Here is a 25203-nt window from a genome sequence, read left to right on the forward strand (position 1 = left end):
TAACAGGCAGAAAGCAGAGAGTAGGAATAAATGGGTCATTCTCAGCATGGCAGGTTGTTACTAGTGGGGCACCACAAGGATCAGTCCTTGGGCCATAGCTGTTTACAATCTATATAAATGACTTGGATATGGAGACCAATTGTAATATTTCCAAATATGCAGATGACACAAACTAGAGGGAATGTAAGCTGTGAGGAGGATGCAAGGAGGCTTCAAGGGGATTTGGACAGGCTAAGTGAAGTGAATGGGCAAGAACATGGCACATGAAATATAATGTGAAGAAGTGTGAAGCTATCCAATTTGGTAGAAAAAACAAAGACAGAGTATTTCTTAAATGGAGAGAGGTTGGGAAGTGTTGATGTTCAAAGGGACCTGGGTGTCCTTGTTCATGAATCACTAAAAGGTAGCATGCAGGTGCAGCAAGCAATTAAGGGAGCAAATGGTATGTTGGCCTTCATTGCAAGGCAATTTGAGTACACAAGTAAAGATGTATTGCCTACACTGTATAAAGCCTTGGTGAGACCACACCTGGAGTATTGTGTACAGTTTTGGCCTCCTTATCGAAGGAAGGATATACTTGCCATAGAGGGAGTGCAAAGGAGGTTCACCAGATTAATCCCTGGGATGGCAGGATTGTCTAATGAGGAGAGATTCTCTAGTTTCGAAGAATGTCAAGAGTTATACAGCACAGAAACAGGCCCTTCGGCCCATCGTGTCTGTGCCGACCATCAAGCACCTAACTATTCTAATCCCATTTTCCAGCACTTGGCCCGTAGTCTTGTATGCTATGGCATTTCAAGTGCTCATCTAAATACTTCTTAAATGTTGCGGGTTCCCGCCACCACCACCACCCCAGGCAGCGCGCTCCAGACCCCAACCACCCTCTGGGTGAAACATGTTTCCCTCAAATCCTCTTTAAACTTCCTTCCCCTTACCTTAAATCTATGCCCCCTGGTTACTGACCCCTCCGCTAAGGGAAAAAGTTTCTTCCTATCTAACCTATCAATGCCCCTCATAATCTTGTATACCTCAATCAGGTTCACCCTCAGCCTTCTCTGCTCTAAGGAAAACCACCCTAGCCTATCCTGTCTCTCTTCATAGCTGAAATGCTCCATCCCAGGCAACATCCTGATGAATCTCCTCTGCACTCTCTCCAGTGCAATCACATCCTTCCTATAGTGTGGTGCCCAGAACTGTACACAGTACTCCAGCTGTGGCCTAACTAGCATTTTATACAGCTCCATCATAACCTCCCTGCTCTTATATTCTGTGCCTCAGCTATTGAAGGCAAGTATCCCATATGCCTTCCTAACCTGTCTACCGGTGCTGCTGCCTTGTGGACACCAAGGTCCCTCTGACACTGTACTTCCTAGGGTCCTACCATCCATTGTATATTCCCTTGCCTTGTTAGTCCTCCCAAAATGCATCACCTCACACTTCTCAGGATTAAATTCCATTTGCCACTGCTCTGCCCATCTTACCAGCCCATCTAAATCGACCTGTAATCTAAGGCTTTCCTCCTCACTATTTATGACACCACCAATTTTCGTGTCATCTGCAAACTTAATGATCATACCTCCTATATTCACATCTAAATCATTAATGTACACGACAAACAGCAAGGGTCCCGGCACCGATCCCTGCGGTACACCACTGGTCAGTTAACCTCATTGAAACTTACAAAATTCTTACAGGGCATGACAGTGTAGATGTGGATAGGATGTTTCCTCTGGCTGGTGAGTCTAGAACCAGGGGACACAGTCTCAGAATAAGGGGTAGGCCATTTAAGACTGAGATGAGGAGGAATTTCTTTACTCGGAGGGTGGTGAATCTGTGGAATTCTCTACCCTAGAGGGCTGTGGAAGCTCAATGATTGAGCGTGCTCAAGACAGAAATCGATCAGTTTCGGAATACTATCAAGGGATATGGGATAGTGGGGAAAAATGGTGTAGAGTTAGACGATAAGCCATGATCTGTTTGAATGGCGAGCAGGCTCAATGGGCCGAATGGCCTATTCCTGCTCCTATTTCCTGTGAAGACTGGCAAATATCATGCTCCTTTGGTGCCAGCAGCTGCTGAGAAGAACATACCTCTCACCTGGGGAACAGTCTCACATTTTCCATTGTTGTCTGAAAGCACCAGCCTCTTACCTCCACAATTCAGTGGCTGGGGACAGAAAACTCTGTGCTGTGAGTAGAAGCCCCACCTTATGCTGAATATGATTTAAAAAAAAAAACAACACCTTTCACGACAATCAGACAGCAGCATTCCCTCAGTACTACACTGCAGTGTCAGTGTAGACTTTTTATGCTAAAGCCCTAGGGTAGAACTTGAACCTGCAACCTTGTGACTCAGAGGCGAGTGCTACCCACTGAACAACAGCTAGCACAACAACACGCAACAGCTAGAGTACGTGGAGTGAGACAAACGGAGGTCCCGACTGTCCTCTTAGGTGGCCATTAAAAACCCCACAACCACTATTAGGAAGAGGAGCAGATCTTTTGGTGCGCAAATTGGCTGCCGCGTTTTCATATTCACCAAGCTTCAAAAAGGTGCTTGAATGAGTCAATGACTTAGAGGAGGAGTGTGATGGCATGGTATTTAAATTTGCAGATGACACAGATAGGCAGGAAAGTATAGAGGACATAAGGAGCTTGCAGACCGATATAGATAGGTTGAGTGAGTGGGCAAAAATCTGGCAGATGGAGTATAATGTGGGAAAATGTGAACTTGTTCACTTTGGCGGGAAGAATAAAAAAGCGGAGTATTACTTAAATTGAGAATGACTGCAGAATTCCGAGGTGCAGAGGGATCTAGGTGTTCTAGTGCAAGAGTCACAAAAAGTTAGTATGCAGGTACAGCAAGTAATAAAGAAGGTTAATGGAATGCTATCCTTTATTACGAGATGAAAATAAAAGTAAGGATGTTATGCTTCAGTTATCACAGGTGATACCACATCTCGAATACTGTGTGCAGTTTTAGTCTCCTTATTTAAGGATGGATGTAAGTGTGTTGGAGGCAGTTCAGAGGAGGTTTACTAGATTGATACCTGGTATGAATGGGTTGTCTTATGAGGAAAGGTTGGACAGACTGGGCTCGTTTTCACTGTGTTTAGAAGAGTGAAGGGAGACTTAATTTAAGTATATAAGATCCTGAACGGTCTTGACAAGCTGGACGCAGAGAGGATGTTTCTTCTTGTGCGCGAGTCCAGAGCCGGGGGCACAGTTTTAACATTAGGGGTCACCCTTTTAGCACAGATACAGGAGAAAATTTTTTTCTCTTGGAGGTTGCGCGACTTTGGAACTTTTAAATAATATGTTTGCGGGATTGGGCGACGGTGGTGGTGGATGTGGTTTCATTGAATATTTTTAAGGCGGAGGTAGATAGATTCTTGTGAGGCAAGGTAATCAAAGGTTATCATGGGTGGATGGGAGTGTGGAATTCAAGACACAAATAGATCAGCCATGATCTTATTGAATGGCGGAGCAGGCACGAGAGGCTGAACGGCCTACTCCTGCTCCTAATTCGTATGTTCCTCCTTTCTTTGACAAAATTAATTCACTTGTTACTTGTGACAGAAGCACGACTGTTTGTTTTTCCTCACCGCTAAGCCGGGTTATGGTCCAGTTCCTTTTCACGTCCGCTGGGTTGTCGGGGAGTTCGAAGGCAAAGGGCCCGGTGTTTGGATCGATATCAGTGTCTACTGCGGTGATATTAATGGCATTGGGATCTGGCTTCTCACAAATGGAGACCTCTTGTGGGAACACTTCAGGGGCATTGTCATTGATATCGAGCAGCAGGATTTGCAGAGTGCCTGTTCCACTTGCAGGAGGGATACCTGGACAGAATGAAAAGGGTCATTAGCATACTCAATTCTTCATTGCCTTTACAAAAGCTACACTTGTGATGTCCATTTAAACAGGGGAACATTAAGCTGCTACCCGATGTTAGGCAAAATAGTTATTCACATAACCAAAACTGCGTAAAGTTTAAAAAAAAAATACACACACTTCAAGCAGCCCCTTCCTGACCATTACAGGTTTCAATGACATTTTTAGAACTCAGAAAGCTAAGGAAGGGGTTAAGGCAAATCACTAACACAAATCACACACACACACACAGTCCATACCACATGGCCAGGTATCTGAGGAATTGTATTCCACAGGCATGTTAACCTCTAGCTTAGTCCTGAAGTGTTAATGTTTCTTGTACTATATCTGATTACACTCCCATCAATACAAATTGTGGCCTGAAATCACCACATCACTTCCAATGTTTCACCCTTGAATATACGTTTCAAAAGAAATTTGTCCACAGCACAAAGCAGCTCAATTCACATTCACACTCACACTGCCTCCAATCGCACCGGAACCAATCTGTAAAGAAATGCAGAGCACGATTAAACCCTTAATTAACTTCACCAGTTTGATTTTTTAAAAAAATATAAAAACTGGTTAACTGGTCAAGCAAATAGAGACCATCATGAAGGTTGTGTGTGATTTATATCCTGACCAAGTGCACACCACCAATCGAAAGATGATCATAATTAGGATTCTTCACTTTCACTTAACAATACTGTGGTGAAGCAATTTTTGAACCACTGCAGTCTATGTGAGGTAGGTACACCCACAGTGCTATTAGGAAGGGAGTTCCAGGATTTTGACCCAGTGACAGTGAAGGAACGGTGATCTAGTTCCAAGTCAGGAGGGTGTGTGGCTTGGAGGGGAACTTGCAGGTGGTGGTGTTCCCATGCATCTGCTGCACTTGTCCTTCGAGGTGGCAGAGGTTGAGTTTGGAAGGTGCTGTTGAAGGAGCCTTGGTGCGTTGCTGCAGTGCATCTTGTAGATGGCACACACTGCTGCCACCGCACGTCAGTGGTGGAGGGAGTGAATGTTTGTAGATGGGGTGCCAATCAAGCGGGCTGCTTTGTCCTGGATGGTGTCGAGCTCGAGTGTTGTCGGAGCTGCACCCATCCAGGCAAGTGGAAAAGTATTCAGTCACACTTCTGATCCAACACAAGAAATAGGAGGATTTGTAGGAGTTGCCCATATGGTCCCTCGAGTCTGCTTTACCTTTCAATAAGCTTCAAGCACAACTTCACTTTCTCATCTCATCCTTCAATTCCCTTAGATTCCAAGAATCTATCAATTTTACCCCAAGCTGGTCATCGTAAACCCAAAGCATACTAATAAGAGTCATGAAGGCAACTATACTGTGTGAAGGAGGGCATGAGGGTAACTAGAGTGCAATTACTAATGCCCTTGGGAGAACAAAGTGTGAACCTCCGAGCCCTAGCCTGTTGCTTTGAGATGTTCGTGGGGAATATGATGAAAGGAGTTTGCTCCAAAAAGGAAGAACTGCAGACTAACTGATGCTACTTCGAACACTGAACAGGACTGTTCTGCCAATGAGATCAGTTTTAAAAAAAAAAAACGTATTCCTTCATGGGATGTGGGCGTCGCTGGCAAGGCCAGCATATGTTGCCCATCCCAAATGCCCTAGACAACTGAAATGGCCCATTTCAGAGGGCAGTTTAAGAGTCAACCACATTGCTGAGAGTCTGGAGTCATATGTAGGCCAGACCAGGTAAGGACAGCAGATTTCCTTCCCTCAAGGTCATTAATGAACCAGATGGGTTTTTAATGATAATCAATGATAGTAATGGTGCCATGAAACTGGAGACTAGCTTTCAATTCTAGAATTCTAGCTTTCAATAAAAATTAATTGCATTTAAATTCCACTAGCTGCCGTGGTGGGATTTGAACCAGTGTTGGCCAAGGTAGTAGTCTGGGTCTCTAGATTACTAGTTCAGTGACATTTCTACTACGCCACCATCTCAGTTCTGCACTGGCCTTGACTCCAGCAGTTATCCTGTGCTAGGTGTGATATTGGGTTGCAGGACTTGGAGAGGAGACGAAGCTCTGCTCCAGCCTTTACTCAAGGAGGGAAGACTCCTTCTGCACTGCCCCTCAGAGCTGCAGGCCCGTCTGTCCTGGGTCCTTGGAGACAAAAAGGCTATCAAAAGTCTTTCCCCACTACTTGCCCTGTCCGTTATTAGAAACCACTTAAGAATTCGGAATGCCCTATAGTAACTACAAGACAGACACAGGGAAAGGGCGAAATGGCGGTAGGAGTCGTGACAACATCTCATGACAGTAATTCAATACCTTAAAAACAAAAATTACACAAGTCTATGCCAGTGTTTATGCTCAAATTGAGCCTCCTTCCACCCTCCATCTCATCCCATCAACATATCCTTCTGTTCCCTTCTTCATGTGTTTATTCAACATCCCATTTAAATGCCTCGATATGGAAACATTGGAATGTGTTTTAGGCAGGTGCGGACTCTGCAATCGAGGGGCAGGTGGACCAATACCTGACCAACGGTCATTACATCATATAGGTGATAAGTGGGTTAATAGTTAACGTATACAGGGTCAGTGAGATATTGTGGACTGTGCCGATTGCCGGAGGAGGTCAGCGAGGCATGTCCCGCATTCGAGCGAGCGAGAGCCCGGTCATGATGCACTATCCCTCGTGGTGTGGGGCAGTCTTGATGTACCAGCTGGGCTCATACTGCCTCTCATTCCCCGATGTTCGGAAGAGATGCTTGGGATACGGTTAGATCCAGCCCATCATCAGCCGGAGGACCGGACCGCCTCGCTCCAAGGCCACCCGGGAACCGGAACACGCAGCAAGTTGACACTTCCAAACCAATCTTAGGTCCCAACTATCACCCTGGTATCAAGCACATAGAGGCAGGTAGCAAAAGACATGAAGCAGACCCCTCTGTGAACTCTGTGCCAGGCTAGTTCCTCCAGGGCCCATCCTGAGCCAGTTAATGGTAACATTACTCTGGTGACTCGGGGATGCTCGTTAACCCCTGACCTCACCAGGACCTGGTGGAAAAAGGAAAGTAGGCGTTTAAAAAAAAAAATGTCTAAGAAGTTTCGACGACTGCAACAAACTCTTTTTACCATCAAAGAGAAGTGATTGAATATTGTGAAGCAAACATCGGATTTTTACCTTCATTTGCACCTCAAAAATGCAAGATTGTTTGTCAAAATTTAACATGGTTGCATGTTCAAGAGAAAACAAACTCTTTTAGGAAATTGGAACTACATCTGCATCATTTTAAATCAGCATCACTTTGATGGTTACACCTAATATAGTTAAGTGACGAGGTCAGCAAACATCGAGCAAAACAAGAGAAAAAAAAAAGATTAACACTTTCCCATCTGCCCATGAGTGAAACAAAACTCCACGTACCGCTATCTGATGCCAGGAAAGTTGCATTGTACATGTTATTTTTAACATAGGGGGACTCTCTATCCAGCAATGCAATTGTGCTAATTTGACCGTGAAGTGGATCGATTTTGAGCCAGTTTGCAGGATCCGATAGTTTTGAATATCTACAATTCAAGAAAAAAAAAAGATATTATACATAAGGCCACTTTTCAGAAGTATTACTTATTACATCAAAATCACACAGTACAGGAGGCCATTCAGTCCATCTTGCCCGTTCTTTGAATGTGCATTCCAATTAATCCAAGGCTGCTCTTTCCTCATGGTCATAGAGTCAGAGTCATACAGCATAGAAACAGGCCCTTCGGCCCACCGCGTCCATAATGCCCATCTATACTAATCCCACCTGCCTGCATTAATTCCATATCCCTCTATGCCTAGCTCATTCAAGTACCTGTCCAGATGCCTCTTAAATGTTGCTACTGTTCCTGCCTCCGCCACCTCCTCAGGCAGCTCATTCCAGATACCCACTATTCTTTGTGTGAAAAATTTACCCCTTTGATCCCCTTTCAACCTCCTCCCTCTCACCTTAAATCTATGCCCTCTAGTTTTACTCACCCCGACCATGGGAAACAGACTCTGGCTATCTACCCTATCTATGCCTCGCATAATTTTATATACCTCTATCATGTCCCCTCTCAGCCTCATTCGCTCCAGGGAAAACAGACCCAGCCTATCCAATCTCTCTTTATAACTCAAGCCCTCCAAACCAGGCAACATCCTTGTGAATCTTTTCTGCACCCTCTCTAGCTTAATCCCATCTTTCCTGTAGTGCGGCGACCAGAACTGCACACAGTACTCCAAATGCGGCCGAACCAACTTTATGTACAACTGTAACAGGACGTCCCAACTCTCGTACTCAATGCCTCGGCCGATGAAGGCAAGCATGCCATACGCCTTCTTCACCACCCTGTCCACTTGTGTTGCCACTTTCAGGGAACTATGTACTTGCACCCCAAGGTCTCTCTGCTCAACAACACTCCCCAGGGCCCTGCCATTCACTGTATATGTCCTGCCCTGGTTTAACTTCCCAAAATGCATCACTTCACACTTGTCTGCATTAAATTCCATTTGCCACTCCCTTGCCCACTTTCCCAGTTGATATATATCCTGTTGTAACCTTAGACAACCTTCTTCACTGTCCACTATACCACCAATTTTGGCGTCATCCGCAAACTTAATAATCATGCCCCTTACATTCACATCCAAGTCATTAATATATATGACAACAGAGGGCCCAGCACTGATCCCTGCGGCACACCACTGGTTACCGGCCTCCAATCTGAAAAACAACCCTCCACTACCACCCTCTGCCCCCTATCACCAAGCCAATTTTGTATCCAATTTGCTAGCTCAGCCTGGATCCCACGTGTTCGAATCTTCTGGACCAGCCTACCATGCAGGACCTTGTCAAAGGCCTTGCTAAAGTCCACGTAGGCAACGTCCATCACCCAGCCCTAGTCAATCCTCTTGGTCACCTCCTCGAAAAACTCAATCAAATTCGTGAGACATGATTTCCCACGCACAAAGCCATGCTGACTATCCCTAATTAGACCATGCCTTTCCAAATGCATATAAATCCTGTCTCTCAGAATCTCTTCCAATAACCTTCCCACCACTGATGTAAGGCTCACCGGCCTGTAGTTCCTTGGCTTATCCCTGCTGCCCTTCTTAAATAATGGCACAACATTAGCTATCCTCCAGTCTTCTGGTACCTTACCCGTGGCTAACGATGATACAAAAATCACTGCCAGGGCCCCAGCAATCTCCTCCCTTGCTTTCCATAGCTTCCTAGGATACACCTGGTCAGGCCCTGGGGATTTATCCACCTTAATGCACTTCAAAACCTCCAACTTTTCCTCCTTTGTAATGTTGATATACTCCAGGATATCCCCAACACCTATCTGCACCCCTTACGATAGAATCCCCCCAATCACTATAGCTCTTCCAACCCTTTTCCTCCCCTGCTGTGCAGCAGAGCCTTCCGTGGTGCCATGAACTTGGCTGTTGCTACTTTCCCCATGGAGGTCATTCCCCCCCCCCCCCCAACAGTATCCAAAGCAGTATATCTGTTTGAGAGGGGAATGGCCACAGGGGACTCCTGCGCTACCTGCCTGCGCCTACTACTCCGTCTGGTGTTCACCCCTCTCTTTTCTGCATGTGCAGCCATTACCTGCAGTGTGACCACCTCACTAAACGTGCTATCCACGATGTCCTCAGCATCGCAGATGCCCCACAGTGAATCCACCCATAGTCCTGCACACTTCCCCTTTACTAGAAAAGCAATACAGCTTTACAAACCTACATTTTGAAATGAATCTTAAAAACTCCAGAAAACATACAGCTGCACAACAAAATAGGAATTAGGCATCAGTCCAGAATGCTTTCCCCCACCACCCGCCAGTGAAGTCTGTGAAGTTTAATGAAGCCAGACATCTTGCACATAAAGTTTTTATATAGAATCAACAATTGTGGGAATGTAGCGCTGTGGGATGGAGGGAGTACTCCACAAACATACATAATTGAGATTGTTCGTTGAATGGTTACTTTCCTGGTTTCAACCTACCTCTTTGACCATCTGTTTTAATATCTGTGACTTGGTGTCAATGCTCCAATGAAGGGTCTTGGAATGTTTTACTGCATTAAAAGGTACTATACAAATGTGAGGAAATGGTTCAAATCAGTAACTTGGAGGAAGCGAGGAGGCGGAAAGAGGCATTTGTGTGTCGGAGGATCGGGTCCATGGCAAGTCAATTCCTGCCAGGAACTGCTGAGCTAGACATGTCAGTTTTCAACAAAAGGAAACCACAGGATAATCATAGCATTCTTTTATTAAATAAAAACAGCTTTCTCAACTGAGCTGAGAAAAGTTGTTTCAGTCGTCCGGGCATTCTTTAGTGACTAGCGTCAAGTACATTCACTGATCTCAATCATCTCCCGGTTAAACAACACTAATTTGAAAACTCTCATCCCTTCTGGAATCAATGGCTTCTAGTCCAACAGTCCTCAGCGAGATCCACACTCCATTTCTGACCTCTTTAATAAAAAAAAACCCCGAATTTTGGTTGCACCATTGGTGGCCAAGAGCCCCAAGCTCTAGAATTCGCTTCCTAAACCTCTTCGCCTCTTTCCTCCTTTAAGATGCTCTTTAAAGACTCTCTTTCACCCTGTCCTCATATCTCATGTGGCTCGGTATCATACTTTTATTTGATAATGCTCGTGTGAAACGCTGTAGAATGTTTTACTACATTAAAAAGTGCTATATAAATATAAATTGCTGCTCTTTAATAATTGGCCTGCAGTCCTCAGGGAGAATTTACTGCAACATTCATCTTACAAATTCAGGTGGTATTGAATTCACTAGACGCCACTCTAAGTCACCAGCACTACTATACTAGAGTAAGAGACACCAACATTCAGGAAAGAACTGCAGGTCGTGCAGCAGAAATGACTTGTGATACGCCGGTTTCAAGTCGACCAGAGGAACTAAATGTGCAGAATTCCATAGGATTTATAGAAGTTGCAGCACAGTAACAGGCCATTCAGCCCAATTGGTCCCATGCTGGTGTTTATGCTCCAGACGAGCCTCCTCCCACCTTACTTCATCTCAGCCCATCAACATAACCTTCTACTCCTTTCTCCTCACCCGTTTATCTAGCTTCCCCTTCAATACATCTACTCGCCTCAACCACTCTCTGCGGTAGCAAATTCCACATTCTCATCACTCCCTGGGCAAAGAGGTTCCTCTTGAATTCCTTATTGGATTTATAAACGATCATATTTATAGCCCCTCATTTTGGATCTCCACTCAAGTGGAAACATCTTCTCTACGTCTATCCTATCGAACACCTTCATCACTTTAAAGACCTCAGATCTTTTAACATCTCAAGTAAGTCACCCCCTCAACCTTCGCTTCCCCAGAGAACAGCTCTTGTCTGCTCAGTCCTTTCCAATTGTTAGTGTTCAGTCCTTAAACAATACATGACAAAAAAAAGTCTTGAAAAATGATCACCCGTCCTTGCACTGTAAATTAGACCAGCCACCAGGGATGGAGACTGACTACAAACATATTAAATTGCTCCTCAGACTCAATGTGTGGAATAGGTTGAACACTATCTTCAGGTACTGCAGCAGCCACACCTACACACTGCTTTTCAATATCTCAAGGACCTCTCCTCTCCAATGTATTCCATGTAATGAAACACTGGCTCCATTACATTGAATAAATATTCATGAAGCCATCTACTGCTTTGGGCTAAAAATTTATACCATACCATCAGAATTTAATTGGGAATGAAATGGCACAGCGCAACATATTTCAAACGCATAAACCGCTTCCTCTGGAAACGAGATACTTAAGGGATTTTTTGTCTAAAAGTGAAAAAATATAAAAATGCAGTCAGTATACATACTTCTGTGGCAATTAAAAATGGTCACTTCAGGTGCATCAAATGCAAGTTATTTAAAATGCAGTGATAGGAACTTGTAAATAGGGACAAAACACAAATGAAATGTGACACTGAGGTGCGAAAAGTAAAAAGGGAGGGAACAAAAGTATTCTGCCATGACTATCAATGTTTCACAGACAACTAAACTCCTCAATTATACTTCCAAAGCCAATTTACTTGAATTTAGGCTGATGGAACCATTGAGGGACCCATCACCATCTACAAGGCACAAATCAGGAGTGTGATGGAATACTCTCCACTTGCCTGGATGGGTGCAGCGCCAACAACACTCAAGAAGCTCAACACCATCCAGGACAAAAGCAGCCCACTTGATTGGCACCCCATCTACAAACATTCACTCCCTCCACCACCGGCGCACAGTGGCAGCAGTGTGTACCATCTACAAGATGCACTGCAGCAATGCACCAAGGCTCCTTAGGCAGCACCTTCCAAACCCACAACCTCTACCACCTAGAAGGACAAGGGCAGCAGATGCATGGGAATACCACCACCTGCAAGTTCCCCTCCAAGTCACACACCATCCTGACTTGGAACTATATCGCCATTCCTTCACTGTCGCTGGATCAAAATCCTGGAACTCCCTTCCTAACAGCACTGTGGGTGTACCTACCCCAAATGGACTGCAGCGGTTCAAGAAGGCAGCGCACCACCACCTTGCCAAGGGCAATTAGGGATGGGCAATAAATGCTGGTCGAGCCAGTGACACACTCACTCTGTGAATGAATTTGAAAAATATCTTTATCCAGTGACCAGTCCCCACAGTGGTTCACTATTATGCAGTAACACGGCCCCTTATTAGCTCAATATTTTTATCCCAGTGAGCAATGGAGCCATTAAGATGAGGAATGTTCCAGGATCAGGTTCTGATCGTGTCCAGTTAGCAGACCTCAGTCAAGGGTCCGATGGAAGTGAAAATTGTCGGGAGAACATTCTGCATTTAGAGAAAGGGAGGAGAAAAAGAAAAAAAACCGACTTTGCCAGGAATGTCATCCCTTCAAAAGACCATTAATGGAAGCACATTTATGAAAATGTCAGGCAAGTAGAGGATTAGAACAAAAACAGAAAATGCTGGAAATGCTCCAGATCAGCAACCACACGGAGAACAGCAAAGACAGACTTGCATTTCTAAAGCACCTTTCGTTACCTCATGAAGTCCCAAAGCACTTTACAGTCAATTAAGTCCTTTTTGAAGTATAGTCACTGTTGTAATGCAGGAAATGCAGCAGCCAATTTGTGCACAGCAAGCTCGCACAAACCGCAATGAGAAACCGACATGATCTGTTTTAGTGATGTTGGTTGAGGGATAAATATTGGCCAGGACACTGGGGAGAACTCCCCTGCTTTTCTTCCAAATCGCGACAAGATCTTTTTTGTTCACAAGAAAGGGTAGAGAGCGCCCTGGTTTCACATTCCATTGAAAACACGGCACCTCTGACCGTGCAACACTCCCTCAGACAAAGGGTCACCCAGAAACATGAACTTGCCTATTGCCTCTACAAATGCCGACTGACTGGATGAGTGCATCCAGCATTGTCGGGTTGTATTTCAGATTGCCAGCCCCTGCAGCTTTGATTTTGCTTTACGTTCGGAGGACCAGACTGGCTTTTGCTGCATCGCACTCAGCGATCAAAGGTCACACCAACTTGCCTCACACCAGTGCATACTCTTGGGTAAGGTATGAGAGAATGAAGGACGTCAGTGAGAGCTCACTTTAGTGAGGAACCAAAACCCGGGGAGGGTTGGAAGGAAGGAAATTGGCTGAGAAAAATGGTCCATAAAGAGATCTAGCCTAATATCACGAGGAGTAAATAAGGAGAATCGGTAACCAGATGGCACAGATTTAAGGTAATTGGCAAAAGAATTAGAGGGGAAGTGAGGAGAATTTTATTTTGCACAGTGAGTTACGATAATCTGGAATTCACTGCCTGAAAGGGTAGTGAAAGCAGACCTATAATAATACTCTATTTGTAATCTGTCCGGACTGTTTTGATTGGGACGCATGAGTCAGTGGGTTTATTTGATGGGCAGTGCCTGGCACATGTGGAGGCACACAGGGTATGCGGAGGTTTGGCGTGTGAGACGCACGCGAGGCTGCCAAGGCTCGGTGCTGGCGGTGGTGGGGTTTGGTAGAGAACAAACATAACAGAAGGTAAGGGGAACGCAACAAAGTTACTCTGGCTGGAGAGATGATTGATGGGAGGGGAGGCTAAGGGGCTGGCAAGCAAGGAAAGGAGGAGATCTATAAACAAGTCACAAGGCCAGACTCGACAAAATTCGTATTTATATTCCTAGCCCGGTTATTCCACAGACAGTTTAATGTAGCTATTTCCAGGAGGAAGTAGTTTTGATTCCGTTCAAGTCTTCGGCGAAAGAATAATTGTAAATCCTGCATCTAAAGAAGATACTAACATGACCGCAAATGTTTTGCGGGTCTCTGCTCGTTCAATAGGACAGGGGTTTTTGGGAAAATTGAAAACCTATCCGTTTGGATCCGGACAGACTTCTGCAGTATTGTATGGTTCTATGATGTTGGAAACATAAATCGGAGAGGTTACTGTACCTAAGAGTCTGCTGCATGTAACGATCCGGGTCCTCAGCGGTGAAGATGGTGAGGAGTTTGTCTTCAGGAAGACCTTCTTCCTGCCTGACCAGCTTAGGATTTGGAACAAAATATGGACTCTCGTTCACATCAATAACGGTAATGGAGACAGTGGCGGTTGACTGAGGAGGAAGCTGAATGCCTTTTGTCAGAGGCACCTGATTTACAGCAATCACTGTCAGTACAAAGGCTCGATTGGTTTCGAAATCAATAGGCTGAGGGAGAGAGGAAACAAAATAAGTCTTAAAAGATGTAAAGTCTACAGGAAAATAACGTACATCACAAAAACTGTTTTTAGCTTACCGCGTTTTTAATTCCTTAACTAATGACAGTGAAACAAGACAAAGAACATTTCTAGGACATAATTATCACAATATCAGTGAATTAAGTAACATGTTAAATATTTAGTGGGTCATCTGAAATGACTGACCTCTATCTTAGCATCACATCCATAATCTGACATTATCCCTGCCAGTAATCTGCTCTGCACATTTTTTTTTAAATATGTAAGATTGCTACTATACTACAACAGCTGCAAAAATAAACCTGGCAATTTCTGGCATGAAGCTGGAAAAGTCTACAGGAAACCCTATCTCATCCACAGAGAGGTACATTTATATAGCACCTTTCACATCCTCAGGAGGTCCTAAAGTGCTTTACAGCTAATGATTTCCTTTTTGAAGTGCTGTAATGCAGGAAATGCAACAGTCCGTTTGAGCATAGCAAGAGGATAATGACTAGTTTATCAGCGTCAGCTGTGGCTCAGTGGCGAACACTCTCATAAGTTTGTGGGTTCAAGTCTCACTCCAGGGATTTGAGCACAACAATCTAGGCTGACACTCCAGTCAGTGCCAGTACTGAGGGAGTGCTGCACTGTCAAAAGGTGCTGACTTTCAGAGGAGACATTAAACTGAGGCCCGATCAGTCTTCTCAGGACATTATTTTGAAGAACAGCAGAGTTCTCCCTGGTGTCCTGCCCAATATTTATCCCACAATCAAACTCTGGGAAAAAAAAACAGATGATCTGGTCATCACCATTTTGCTGTTTGTGGAATCTTGCTGTGCACAAATTGCCTGCTGCATTTCCTGCATTACAACAGTGATGACACTTGAAAAGTAATTAATTGGGTGTAAAGCACTATGAAACGTCCTGAAGGCCTGCAAGGCGTTCGAAATGCAAGTCTTTCTTTTGGATAAACCTGTTTTGGTGATATTGTTTGAGGGATAAACATTGGCTCGGACACCGGGGAGAACTCCCTTGCTCTTCTTTGAAATAATGCCAGGGGATCTTTTATTGCCACACGAGCGCGCAGACGGGGACCTCAATTTAATGTCTCATCTGAAAGAAGGCACCTCGACAGTGCAGCACTCCCTCAGTACTGCAATGGGGGGAAATCAGCCTGGATTTAGCGCTCACGTCTTTGAGCGGGACTTGAACTCAACCTTCTGACTCCGAGGAGAGAGTAGAACCTACCGAGTCACAGCTGACACAAACACACTATCTTCACAGTAACTCAGCGCCTGGCAATATAATCACTGTCATCAAATGGGGGCATTAGTGAGAGTGGTTGGGTTCTGGACTGTAAGTGACCAGGAACAAAAAAAGGTGGTTTGAGAATCTGAACAGAGTTTAAAAAAAAAAGTGGAAATCAATATCAACAAAAGTGACCACGATTGTTATAAAATCTCATCTGGTTCACTAATGTCCTTTAGGAAAGGAAATCTGCCATCCTTACCGGGTCTGATCCTATATTTGACTCAAGGCAAACACCAAATGTAGTTGACTCTTAATTGCCCTCTGAAGGGGCCCAGTAAGGCACCCAGTTGTAGCAAACTGCTACTCAGGACAACTAATGATGGTCAAGAAATGTTGGCCTCGTCAGAAATGTCCACAAAAGACAGACATTCAATCCTAGAGATTCAAATGCCTTTAGCTTTACAGCTCTTCTGCTTAAATTCAGGGAAAATTCTGCAATACTACATGGTATATAGCATATTACAAATATCAGACTACTTATCCTTAAAACAAAGTGAACTTGCATCACACACAGAAAAACTACAGCACAGTCCTCCATTCTAAAGGAATAAAATTTGTCCGTGATCAAGGATTAAATTACAAGTACACATAGAACATAGTCTTGTATTTCCTCAGTATAAAAGGGGTGATCTAATTGAGGTGTTTAAAGATGATTAAAGGAGTTGATAGTTTCTCTCTATCTACCCTATTTCCTCTGGTTGTGCGGGTAGGGGCCGGGAGAGCCCAGAACAAGGGGATTTTTGTCAGGCAAGGGAATTAAAGATTACAGAACCAAGGCTGATATATAGAGTTAAGATACAGATCAGCTATGACCTAACTGAATGGCAGTTTGAGGACACTTACCTAAAATTTAGTGAGCATGGCTATGGATAGAGGAGCACATTTTAAAATTGGCTATTTCATTGCAATGGCAGAAAATCATTTACAGGAGCCTTTTTAAAAAAATGGAACTTGGCTACATTTCCATTGGATACTTGTATTCAGACGTCACAAGATTTCAGAATACTTCAATTTACGGCTCGAGATTTCCAACACAGGGATTCTCGTTTCCGGTCAGGAATGCTGCTCAATATTCTGGCGTTCAGCCAGAGGTCCAGTTTTAAATTATCTCCTCAATGTTCTAAATTGTGAAGGAACAAGTGATTCAATAAGTCACACATGCTAACAGGAACATCTGGAAAAGCAAGAAGTGCAAACTTACTACATTACAGCTTAATAGACAAGAGCCCCTCTTGCTCAGGCATTAAAAAATAATATACGAGAATGGTTCCAGGGATGAGGAACTTCAGTCAGTGGGTAGATTGGAGAAGCTGGGGCTGTTCTCCTTAGGAGAAGAAAAAGTTGAGGAGATTTGAAAGAGGTGTTCAAAATCATGCAGGGTCTGGACAGAGTTGATGAGAAACTGTTCCCACTGGCAGAAGTGCCGAGAACCAGAGGACCTCGATTTAAGGTGACTGGCAAAAGAACCAACATGTACATTTTTTAAATGCAGTGAGTGGTTAGGATCTGGAACGCCCCACCTGAGAGTATGGTGGAGAAAAATTTAATTGTGGCTTTCAATAGAGAACGGGATAATTATCTAAAGAGAAAAAAATGTGCAGGGCAATGGGGTGATGGAGTGACGCTAACTGAGTAGCTCTTGCAGAGGTCAGTATGGACATGTAGGGCCAAGTGGCCAGATTCTCTGTAATCATTCTACAATTTTTATTTTTTATTACTTATTCAGAGATACAGCACTGAAATAGGCCCTTCGGCCCACCGAGTCTGTGTCAACCAACAGCCACCCATTTATACTAATCCTACAGTAATCCCATATTCCCTACCACCTACCTACACTCGGGGCAATTTACAATAGCCAATTTACCCATCAACCTGCAAGTCTTCGGCTGTGGGAGGAAACCAGAGCACCCGGCGGAAACCCACGCGGTCACAGGGAGAACTTGCAAACTCCGCACAGGCAGTACCCAGAATTGAACCCGGGTCCCTGGAACTGTGAGGCTGCGGTGCTAACCACTACGCCACCCATTCTAAAGAATTCTAAAAAAAAACTCAACCAAGGGCACTTTACCACATTACAAATTTAACAATTTACAACCTTGATGAGCTCTGCAAATGGCAAAAATTTAGTGGCAATAACAGTTTAAAATTTCAACAAGGCCCGATGGCCTGTACTCTATAATGCACAACCTCATGTATCCTTAAAAAAAAAGGGTCAAAATTCAATGAACTACTTTCGAAATACGTACTGTCAGTAAACACAGGCAGCTAACTTGGCACACAGCAGGAGCCCAGACAGAAAATTAGACTGACTGACCAGTTAATCTGACCCATTATACCTTCTGCTGTCAGTGCCTACTGTATTCAGTTCAATTAATCGAACTAATTGAATACTTTGCCAAAGATGACTAGCTTTACAGCTTACATTTGATCATTTATATAAATTATACAACTACTTTAAAATTCTACTAAATTGCCATTAAAGATGAAAAAAATTCCAAAATTTGACAAGACAAGACAAAATGCTGGGAAAACACGACTTGGCATTTTTGTGCAAGTCTACCTTGATACAAGAACCCCACCCAAAAATGCAACAGTCTTTCCATTCGATACTGACTGACCTACCATGCATTTCCCGTTTTTGTTATCAGGAAGTTTAAAAGGAGTGGCTTGGAGTTTAAACCCCAACCTGTGGTGACCAAGCTCCTATAGGCCTCGAGATTCCACTCTCAGTGGTGGTATGTGGGTGGGAATGGGGGAGTTGTTAGTGCATCAATAAAGTCAACAAAAAAAAAAAAACTTATATTTATATAATACCTTTAACATAATAAAACATTTCAAGATGCTTCATAGGAGCATTATAAAATATCACACCAAGCAACATAAGCAGATACTAGGTCAGGTGACCAAAAGCTTGGGTCAAAGAGGTAGGTGTTCAGGAGTGTCATTTAGGAGGATGCCACATCTCAGGCTGAAATGAATCACACTTGAAATCACAGCTTTAACATTAACAAGTCTTTTATTAAAGACTTCTGTAGAATTCTGTTCACCATTCTCACTACTGCAGCGTAACCCATCAACAACCCCAGGTCAGGCGTTTTCCCCAAAGCACAAAGCCACTTTCAGTTTCCCTTCCAAGTACCATATTGTCTCCAATACTCAAGCCCACATATACAATCATGACAGAAGAAAGGGAGGTAGGGAGGCGGAGAGGTTTAGGGAAGGTATTCCAGAGCTTGGGGCCCAGACAACTGAAAGCATGACCACCAATGGTGGAGCAATTAAGATTGGGGATGCTTGCAAGGTTTGTGGGGCTGGAGAAGATGAGAGAGATAGGGAGGGGGTGAGGCCATGGAGGGATTTCAAAATAAGGATGAGATTTTTTTTTAAATCAAGACATTTCTTGATCGGAAGCCAATGTAGGTCAGTGTGCATAGGGTTTATAGGGAAACGGGACTTGGTGTGTGAGCCAAGACAGGGAAAGAAAGTCATGATGTAAATGACTAAAAATGGAGTACAGGACAAAAAAAGGGGAGGGAGGTCAGCGCCTGGAACCAGATTAGAACTAACTAGACAGACAGACACACACAGTCAGACATCAGTGCAATCACCTACCCAAGCTCCAAGATATAGAGAGGTGGGGAACATCTGAAGTTATCTTCCTGCTACATACAACTCTGGTTAGATCCCCAAAATTAAAAAGGTGTTGATAGGGTAGATAGAGAACAACTATTTCCTCTGGTGGGGGAGTCCAGAACCAGGGGGAAAATCACCTCGGAATGGTCTAACTTTAATTTTAAGGTTATGTCAGGAAACACTTTTTCACACAGTGGAAATCTGGAACTCTCTCCGCTTAAAAAGCTGTAGAGGCTGAGGGTCAACTGAAAATGTCAGAACGGAGATTGATAAAGTCCTTTGACCAACGAAAATCTAAGGGTTTAGAGGATCAGTCTCGGAATAAGGGGTCGGCCACTTAGAACAAAGAACAATACAGCACAGGAACAGGCCATTCGGCCAACCAAGCCTGCTAGGGACTGAGGAGGAAGAAACATTTCTACACTCAGTAGGTGGTGAATCTTTGGAATTCTCTACCCCAGAAAGCAGTGGATGCTCAGTCACTGAATCCATTCAGGACACAGGCTGGTAAGAGTTTTGGGTACTAAGGAAATTAAAGGGATACAAGGATAGTGGATGAGTTCAGGTCAAATCAGCCATGATTGTATGAATGGGTGAAGCAGGTTTGAATGGCCTAATTTAGCTCCTATTTTTTTTTATAAATGTTCTTCGAACCAAGACGGGTGGATGGAGTTAAGATACAGATCAGCCAAGATATAACGGTTGTGGGTGTTCCATCGCCGAATACATTTAAGGCTAGTACAGATCGATTTTTTGGTCTCGCAGGGAATACGGTGAGGAGGCAGGAAAGTGGAATTGAAGCCCAAGATCAGCCATGATTGTATTGAATGGTGGAGTAGGCTCGATGGGCCACATGGTCTATTCCTGCTCCTATTTGTGTTCTTGTGTCTGACAAGCTGAATGACCTCCCGTTTCTATCCCTTTATGAACTTTGGTAAGAAAGGGACACCTTTGTTCATTTGTAAGGAATATTGTTTTGACTTGGAGCAGACTTGGCTAACATTTATTCCTCAGCCAACACCACACACAGATGATCTGGCCGTTGCTGTGTGCACATTAGCTGCTATTCCTCCTACATTGCAACAGTGACTACACTTCAAAAGAAAAAAGACTTAATTGGCTGTAAGGTGCTTTGGGTCATCCCGAGATAGTGAAAGTGTTGTAGGAACACAAGTTCCTTCTTTGAGCGCTATCTAACTCAAGTGAGACAGACCACAACAGACAAAACAATGCACGATGGTCTTCCTGTTGGAGAATGGTGCTACAGAAACTCAGAAAACATACCATATCCATGAGAGATGGGAAACACTTCTCAATAAAAACAAAAGCACAAACATGTTCATACCAAATAGAGGCACACTTCTCTTCCACAATTTTATTTTATAGGTGAGGTATGTAGAGAGAGATTGAAAACATCTTTTTTTAAATGGAATGTAATCAAATCAATTGTTTCCACACTCTGGCTCTATTTATACAGGTATAATTTAAAATAAAAGTACATTTACAAGGTGTGAAGAAAGGACTTACGACAAACTTCAGCAACTTGTCAGCCTAAATCCTTAACATTTCAACTCATCTGTAACTTAAACAAGACACCATTCTGAGCAAAGAACTGATGAGGTAACTTTCATGTAAAACCACACTGATTTATTAAACTTAGGATTCAGCAACCTAACTGTTTCAGGTCCCTCTACAACAGTTACCAACCCTCCAGGATTGCCCTGGAGTCTGCAGGAACTCCATCTCCAACACAGCTGCCAGCAACACAGGAGTAAAAGGAATAGAGCAGAGGCATGAACCTTTTTCATTTCGAGATGAAACCTCCACAGTTGACAACCCTACTTTCTCGCTAGCCATTATGTAAGGAGTGAAGTGTTTGGAGCTGAAATCTGAAACGTCACTGACCTTGACAACCGTTACCAGACCATCGTTGCTGACTGGGTCAGTTGGAACAGCAAAGTGTCCTGTGGGATCTCCACCAGTTATTTTATAAACTGCATTCCATGCTGGAGTATGAGGGTGATCCTTATCTGTTACCGTCAGGTTTGAAACGATGATATCAATTCTATTTTCCGGCACCTCGTCATAGAACTATGAACACAAAAATAAAATGGGTTAAGCTCCTGAACGGTTACATTTGAAACAAGTACATTCCACAATGTAAGTCAATTTAGGCTGCAAAATTATCAAACTTTCTGATCAATTAACCTTGAAAAAAAAAATACAGAATGTTTCTCAAGGGTTACACCCATTTTATCAGCCTAAATCCTTCACCTTTCAATCTCACCTGCAACTTACAAAACATTGAGCAAAGAACTGAGGTAATTTACGTGGAAATGGCATTGATTTAACATGAAATTTAGGATTTAGCAACTTAACTAGTTATCGTCGCCAACTAGTTAAGTGCAAATTTCTTTCCCCCCCAAAAAGAGATTTTTTATAGAACACTAGTAGGAGGAACAGGAATAGACGGTGCAATTTGAGCCTGTTCCGCCATTCAATAAAATGCTTTTTAAAAGAACTAATTTTCATCTGTCTCTCCCAAAAGAGAATGATAATGTGCTCCTTGGAAAACATGCAGGTGGACTTTACGATGACAATTAAAATGCATACAGTGACATCGGACTCCTGTGTGCAGATGGATGTATCGATCCCGCTCAGCACATTACCCGGACGGCACAGCGCAAACAAAATTCATTTAAGAGCTGTAGGAACCAGTGCCTCATTGATCATGCACCAACATTCTGCACTCAAGACTTGTGTACATTTTTAGAAAAATCGCAAGCCCGGGTTTGGTTCTGCAAAGCATAGTTGTTCTATAATAAAAGATTTGTGTTGACAATGGATGCAGTTTTTCTCTAACTGAAAAACCACCTGTTTGGCACTCAACACACAGATGCCTCAATGGGATGAGATTGAAGGGAGCGTGCGACTATACTTTTGCAAACCAATACGTGCTGACGAACACCTCTCACGAAGTGCTTTGTTCGAATATAAATATGCATTTGGTGCGAAAAAAGATGGAGAACTACAGAGGCATTGAGGTTGAAGGGGGAATCTGTAGCAAGTCTTCTTTTCAAACACTACTTCATAGAATCATACAGCATAGATGGCGGCCATTTGGCCCATCATATCCGTGCTGGCTCTGTGGTAGAACTACCCAGTTAAACCCATTCCCCCACCCTTTCTCCACAGCTCTAAATTTCACCCCATCCTACTCCTTTTAAGTATTTATCCAATTCTCTTTTGCAAGTTACTATTGCTTCCACTGCCCTTTCAAGCTGCACATTCCAGATCATAACTGCGTAAAAAATCATCTCCCTTTTGGGTTCTTTTGCCAATAACTGTAACTGTGTCCTTTGGTTACTGACCCTTCAGCCAGTGGAAATTTTCCCATTTACTCTGTTGAAACCCCTCATGATTTACAATGCCTCTATTAAATCTGCCTTTCCCCATCTCTGCTCTAAAGAGAGCAATCCAGCTTCTGCAGTATCTCCAGATACCTGCTTATTGTAGAGACAAGAGAAGAAAGAGTGTTCCTCCTGGCTCAAACATTACAATGTCCATTTGTTTTATGTTCCTTAATTTAATGTATTCATTCACGGGATGCAAGCGTTGTTGGCTAGGCCAGCATTTATTACCCATCCCCAATTGCCCTTGAGAAGGTGGTGGTGAGCTGCCTTCTTGAACCACTGCCGTCCATGTGGGGTAAGTACATCTATAGTGCTGTTAGGGAGGGAGTTCCAGGACTTTGACTCAGACAGACAGTGAAGGAACAGCAACGCGTGAGAGAGACTCAGAGCGGAACTTGCAGGTAGGGCTGCTTCCATCCACCTGTTACCCTTGTCCTTCTAGGTGGTAGAGGTCGCAGGTTTGGAAGGTGCTGTTGAAGGAGCCTTGGCGAGTTGCTGCAGTGCATTTTGTAGATGGTACACACTGCTGCCACTGTGGTGGAGGGAGTGAATGTTTGTGGATGGGGTGCCAAACGGGCTGCTTTGTCCTGGATGGTGTCGAGCTTCTTGAGTGTTGTTGGAGCTGCACCCATCCAGGCAAGTGGAAAGTATTCCACCACACTCCTGACTTGTGCCTTGTAGATGGTGGACTCAACCATTACTGTAGTAAAACATCCCAAGGCGCTTCACAGGAGCATATATCAAATAAAAAATTTGACACCCAGCCACAAAGAGATATTAGGCCAGGTGACCAAAAGCTCGGTTGTAACTTTTAAGGAGCACCTTAAAAAGGAAAGGGGTGCAGAGAGGTTATAGGGAGGGAATTCCAGAGCCTACAGCCATGGCAGCTGAAGGCACGCTCAGCAATGGTGAGCATTCCCCATTTTAAACACTCCAAGAGGCCAGATTTAGAGCATTGCTCTAAATATATCTCGGAGGGTTGTGGGGCTGGGCCTTGGAGGGATTTCAGGCAGGAAGGAAGGAAAGGGAAAAAAAAGAAAAGGAAAACAGGAAAAAAAAAAAGGAAAAAAGGAAGGAAGGGAGAAATCAAATAAAATTTTATAAGTGAAACTGTGAGCCACCACTCAGTGCCCATCCTAAGATGCTCGAGTCAGCAGCTGAACCAGGCAATCTTGCTCACCCCTCCAATCAGGTTCCTCAGAACTGAAAGACACCCCCAGCTTGGTTGCCTGCACTCCAGAAACGTATGTCTGCTGCAGAACACCAAGTGCAGGGCCTGCTTCCCATGCAGACCATCCCATGACCAGAGCAAGTCTTCCGTAACACTAATTATTCCATTCAGATGAGACTAACCCAACAGAAACCTCCCATCTGTACCCCACAAAAGCATATCGGTTACATGGAAAATAAAAATCAGGAGCTTTTCCAATGACAATAATGCAGGTGGTATCTCTGTTGTAGCTTGGTTGATGATTCCTCCTTCTCAAGAGATCATTGACTACAAGTTATTTTAATTAAAACAACCACCGGCCATGGAGCTCTAGGCTATCTATATTGTTATTTATTTTGCAGTATGGTAGACGGGAACATTGTAGGACACTCCTGATCCAATTGCTAAAACTGGAACAATGACCTACCTGTGATTATCGGCCAATTCAGCAGCATGACAGAAATGAGAGTGAAGCAATCTATTCAGTCCCTTGTGTCTGTGCTACTATACCATGTGGAGCTTTTTAGTGTAATCCCATTTTCCTGATCCCCTGTATTAGTCTTCTTTTTCAATACTTATCCAATTGCTTTTTGCAGCCAGGCTCTGCCTCAATGGCCACAAGGAAACATCCCTATTTTCTCAAGACAAAATAAACTCTCGACTTCGCTCAGTGATAATCCAGAGTTTAGCCCACTTGTTATCAGTTTGTCAAGCATTGACGATCTTTCACTTCCCACCCCCTCAAAATCTGCCGTACATTGTGAAAACATAATCCACTTCTGGCTATGGAACGAGTTCACATAGATACCACACACGATCGCGTAATATTCATTCTACTTGACATGCTGGGGGGGTGGGGGAGAAAGAGAGGAAAGAGAAGGGGGGGGGGAAAAAAGAGAAAGAGGAAAAAGAAACAGAAAACATAGAAAATAGAAGGCCATTCGGCCCTTCAAGCCTGCTCCGCCATTCATTATGTGAGGTAATGCATTTTGGAAGGTCTAATGCAGGTGGGAAGTAAACAGTAAATGGCAGAACCC

The 25203-nt window shown here is 43.8% G+C and overlaps 1 protein-coding gene across 1 annotated transcript in view; it reads right to left on the reverse strand.

Moving 5' to 3' along the window:
- LOC137369737 (cadherin-2-like) overlaps positions 1–25203 on the reverse strand; it is a 192167-nt gene that overhangs the window by 20848 nt on the left and 146116 nt on the right. The window contains exons 9-12 of the mRNA XM_068031127.1: positions 21449–21634; positions 14335–14588; positions 7270–7412; positions 3605–3838 (exon numbers count right to left, since the gene is read on the reverse strand). Of these exons, the coding sequence (XP_067887228.1) occupies positions 3605–3838; positions 7270–7412; positions 14335–14588; positions 21449–21634 (817 nt within the window). The remainder of the gene's footprint in view (positions 1–3604; positions 3839–7269; positions 7413–14334; positions 14589–21448; positions 21635–25203) is intronic.

Source organism: Heterodontus francisci, chromosome 5, assembly GCF_036365525.1.
Source record: "Heterodontus francisci isolate sHetFra1 chromosome 5, sHetFra1.hap1, whole genome shotgun sequence".
Classification (NCBI taxonomy): Eukaryota; Metazoa; Chordata; class Chondrichthyes; order Heterodontiformes; family Heterodontidae; genus Heterodontus; species Heterodontus francisci.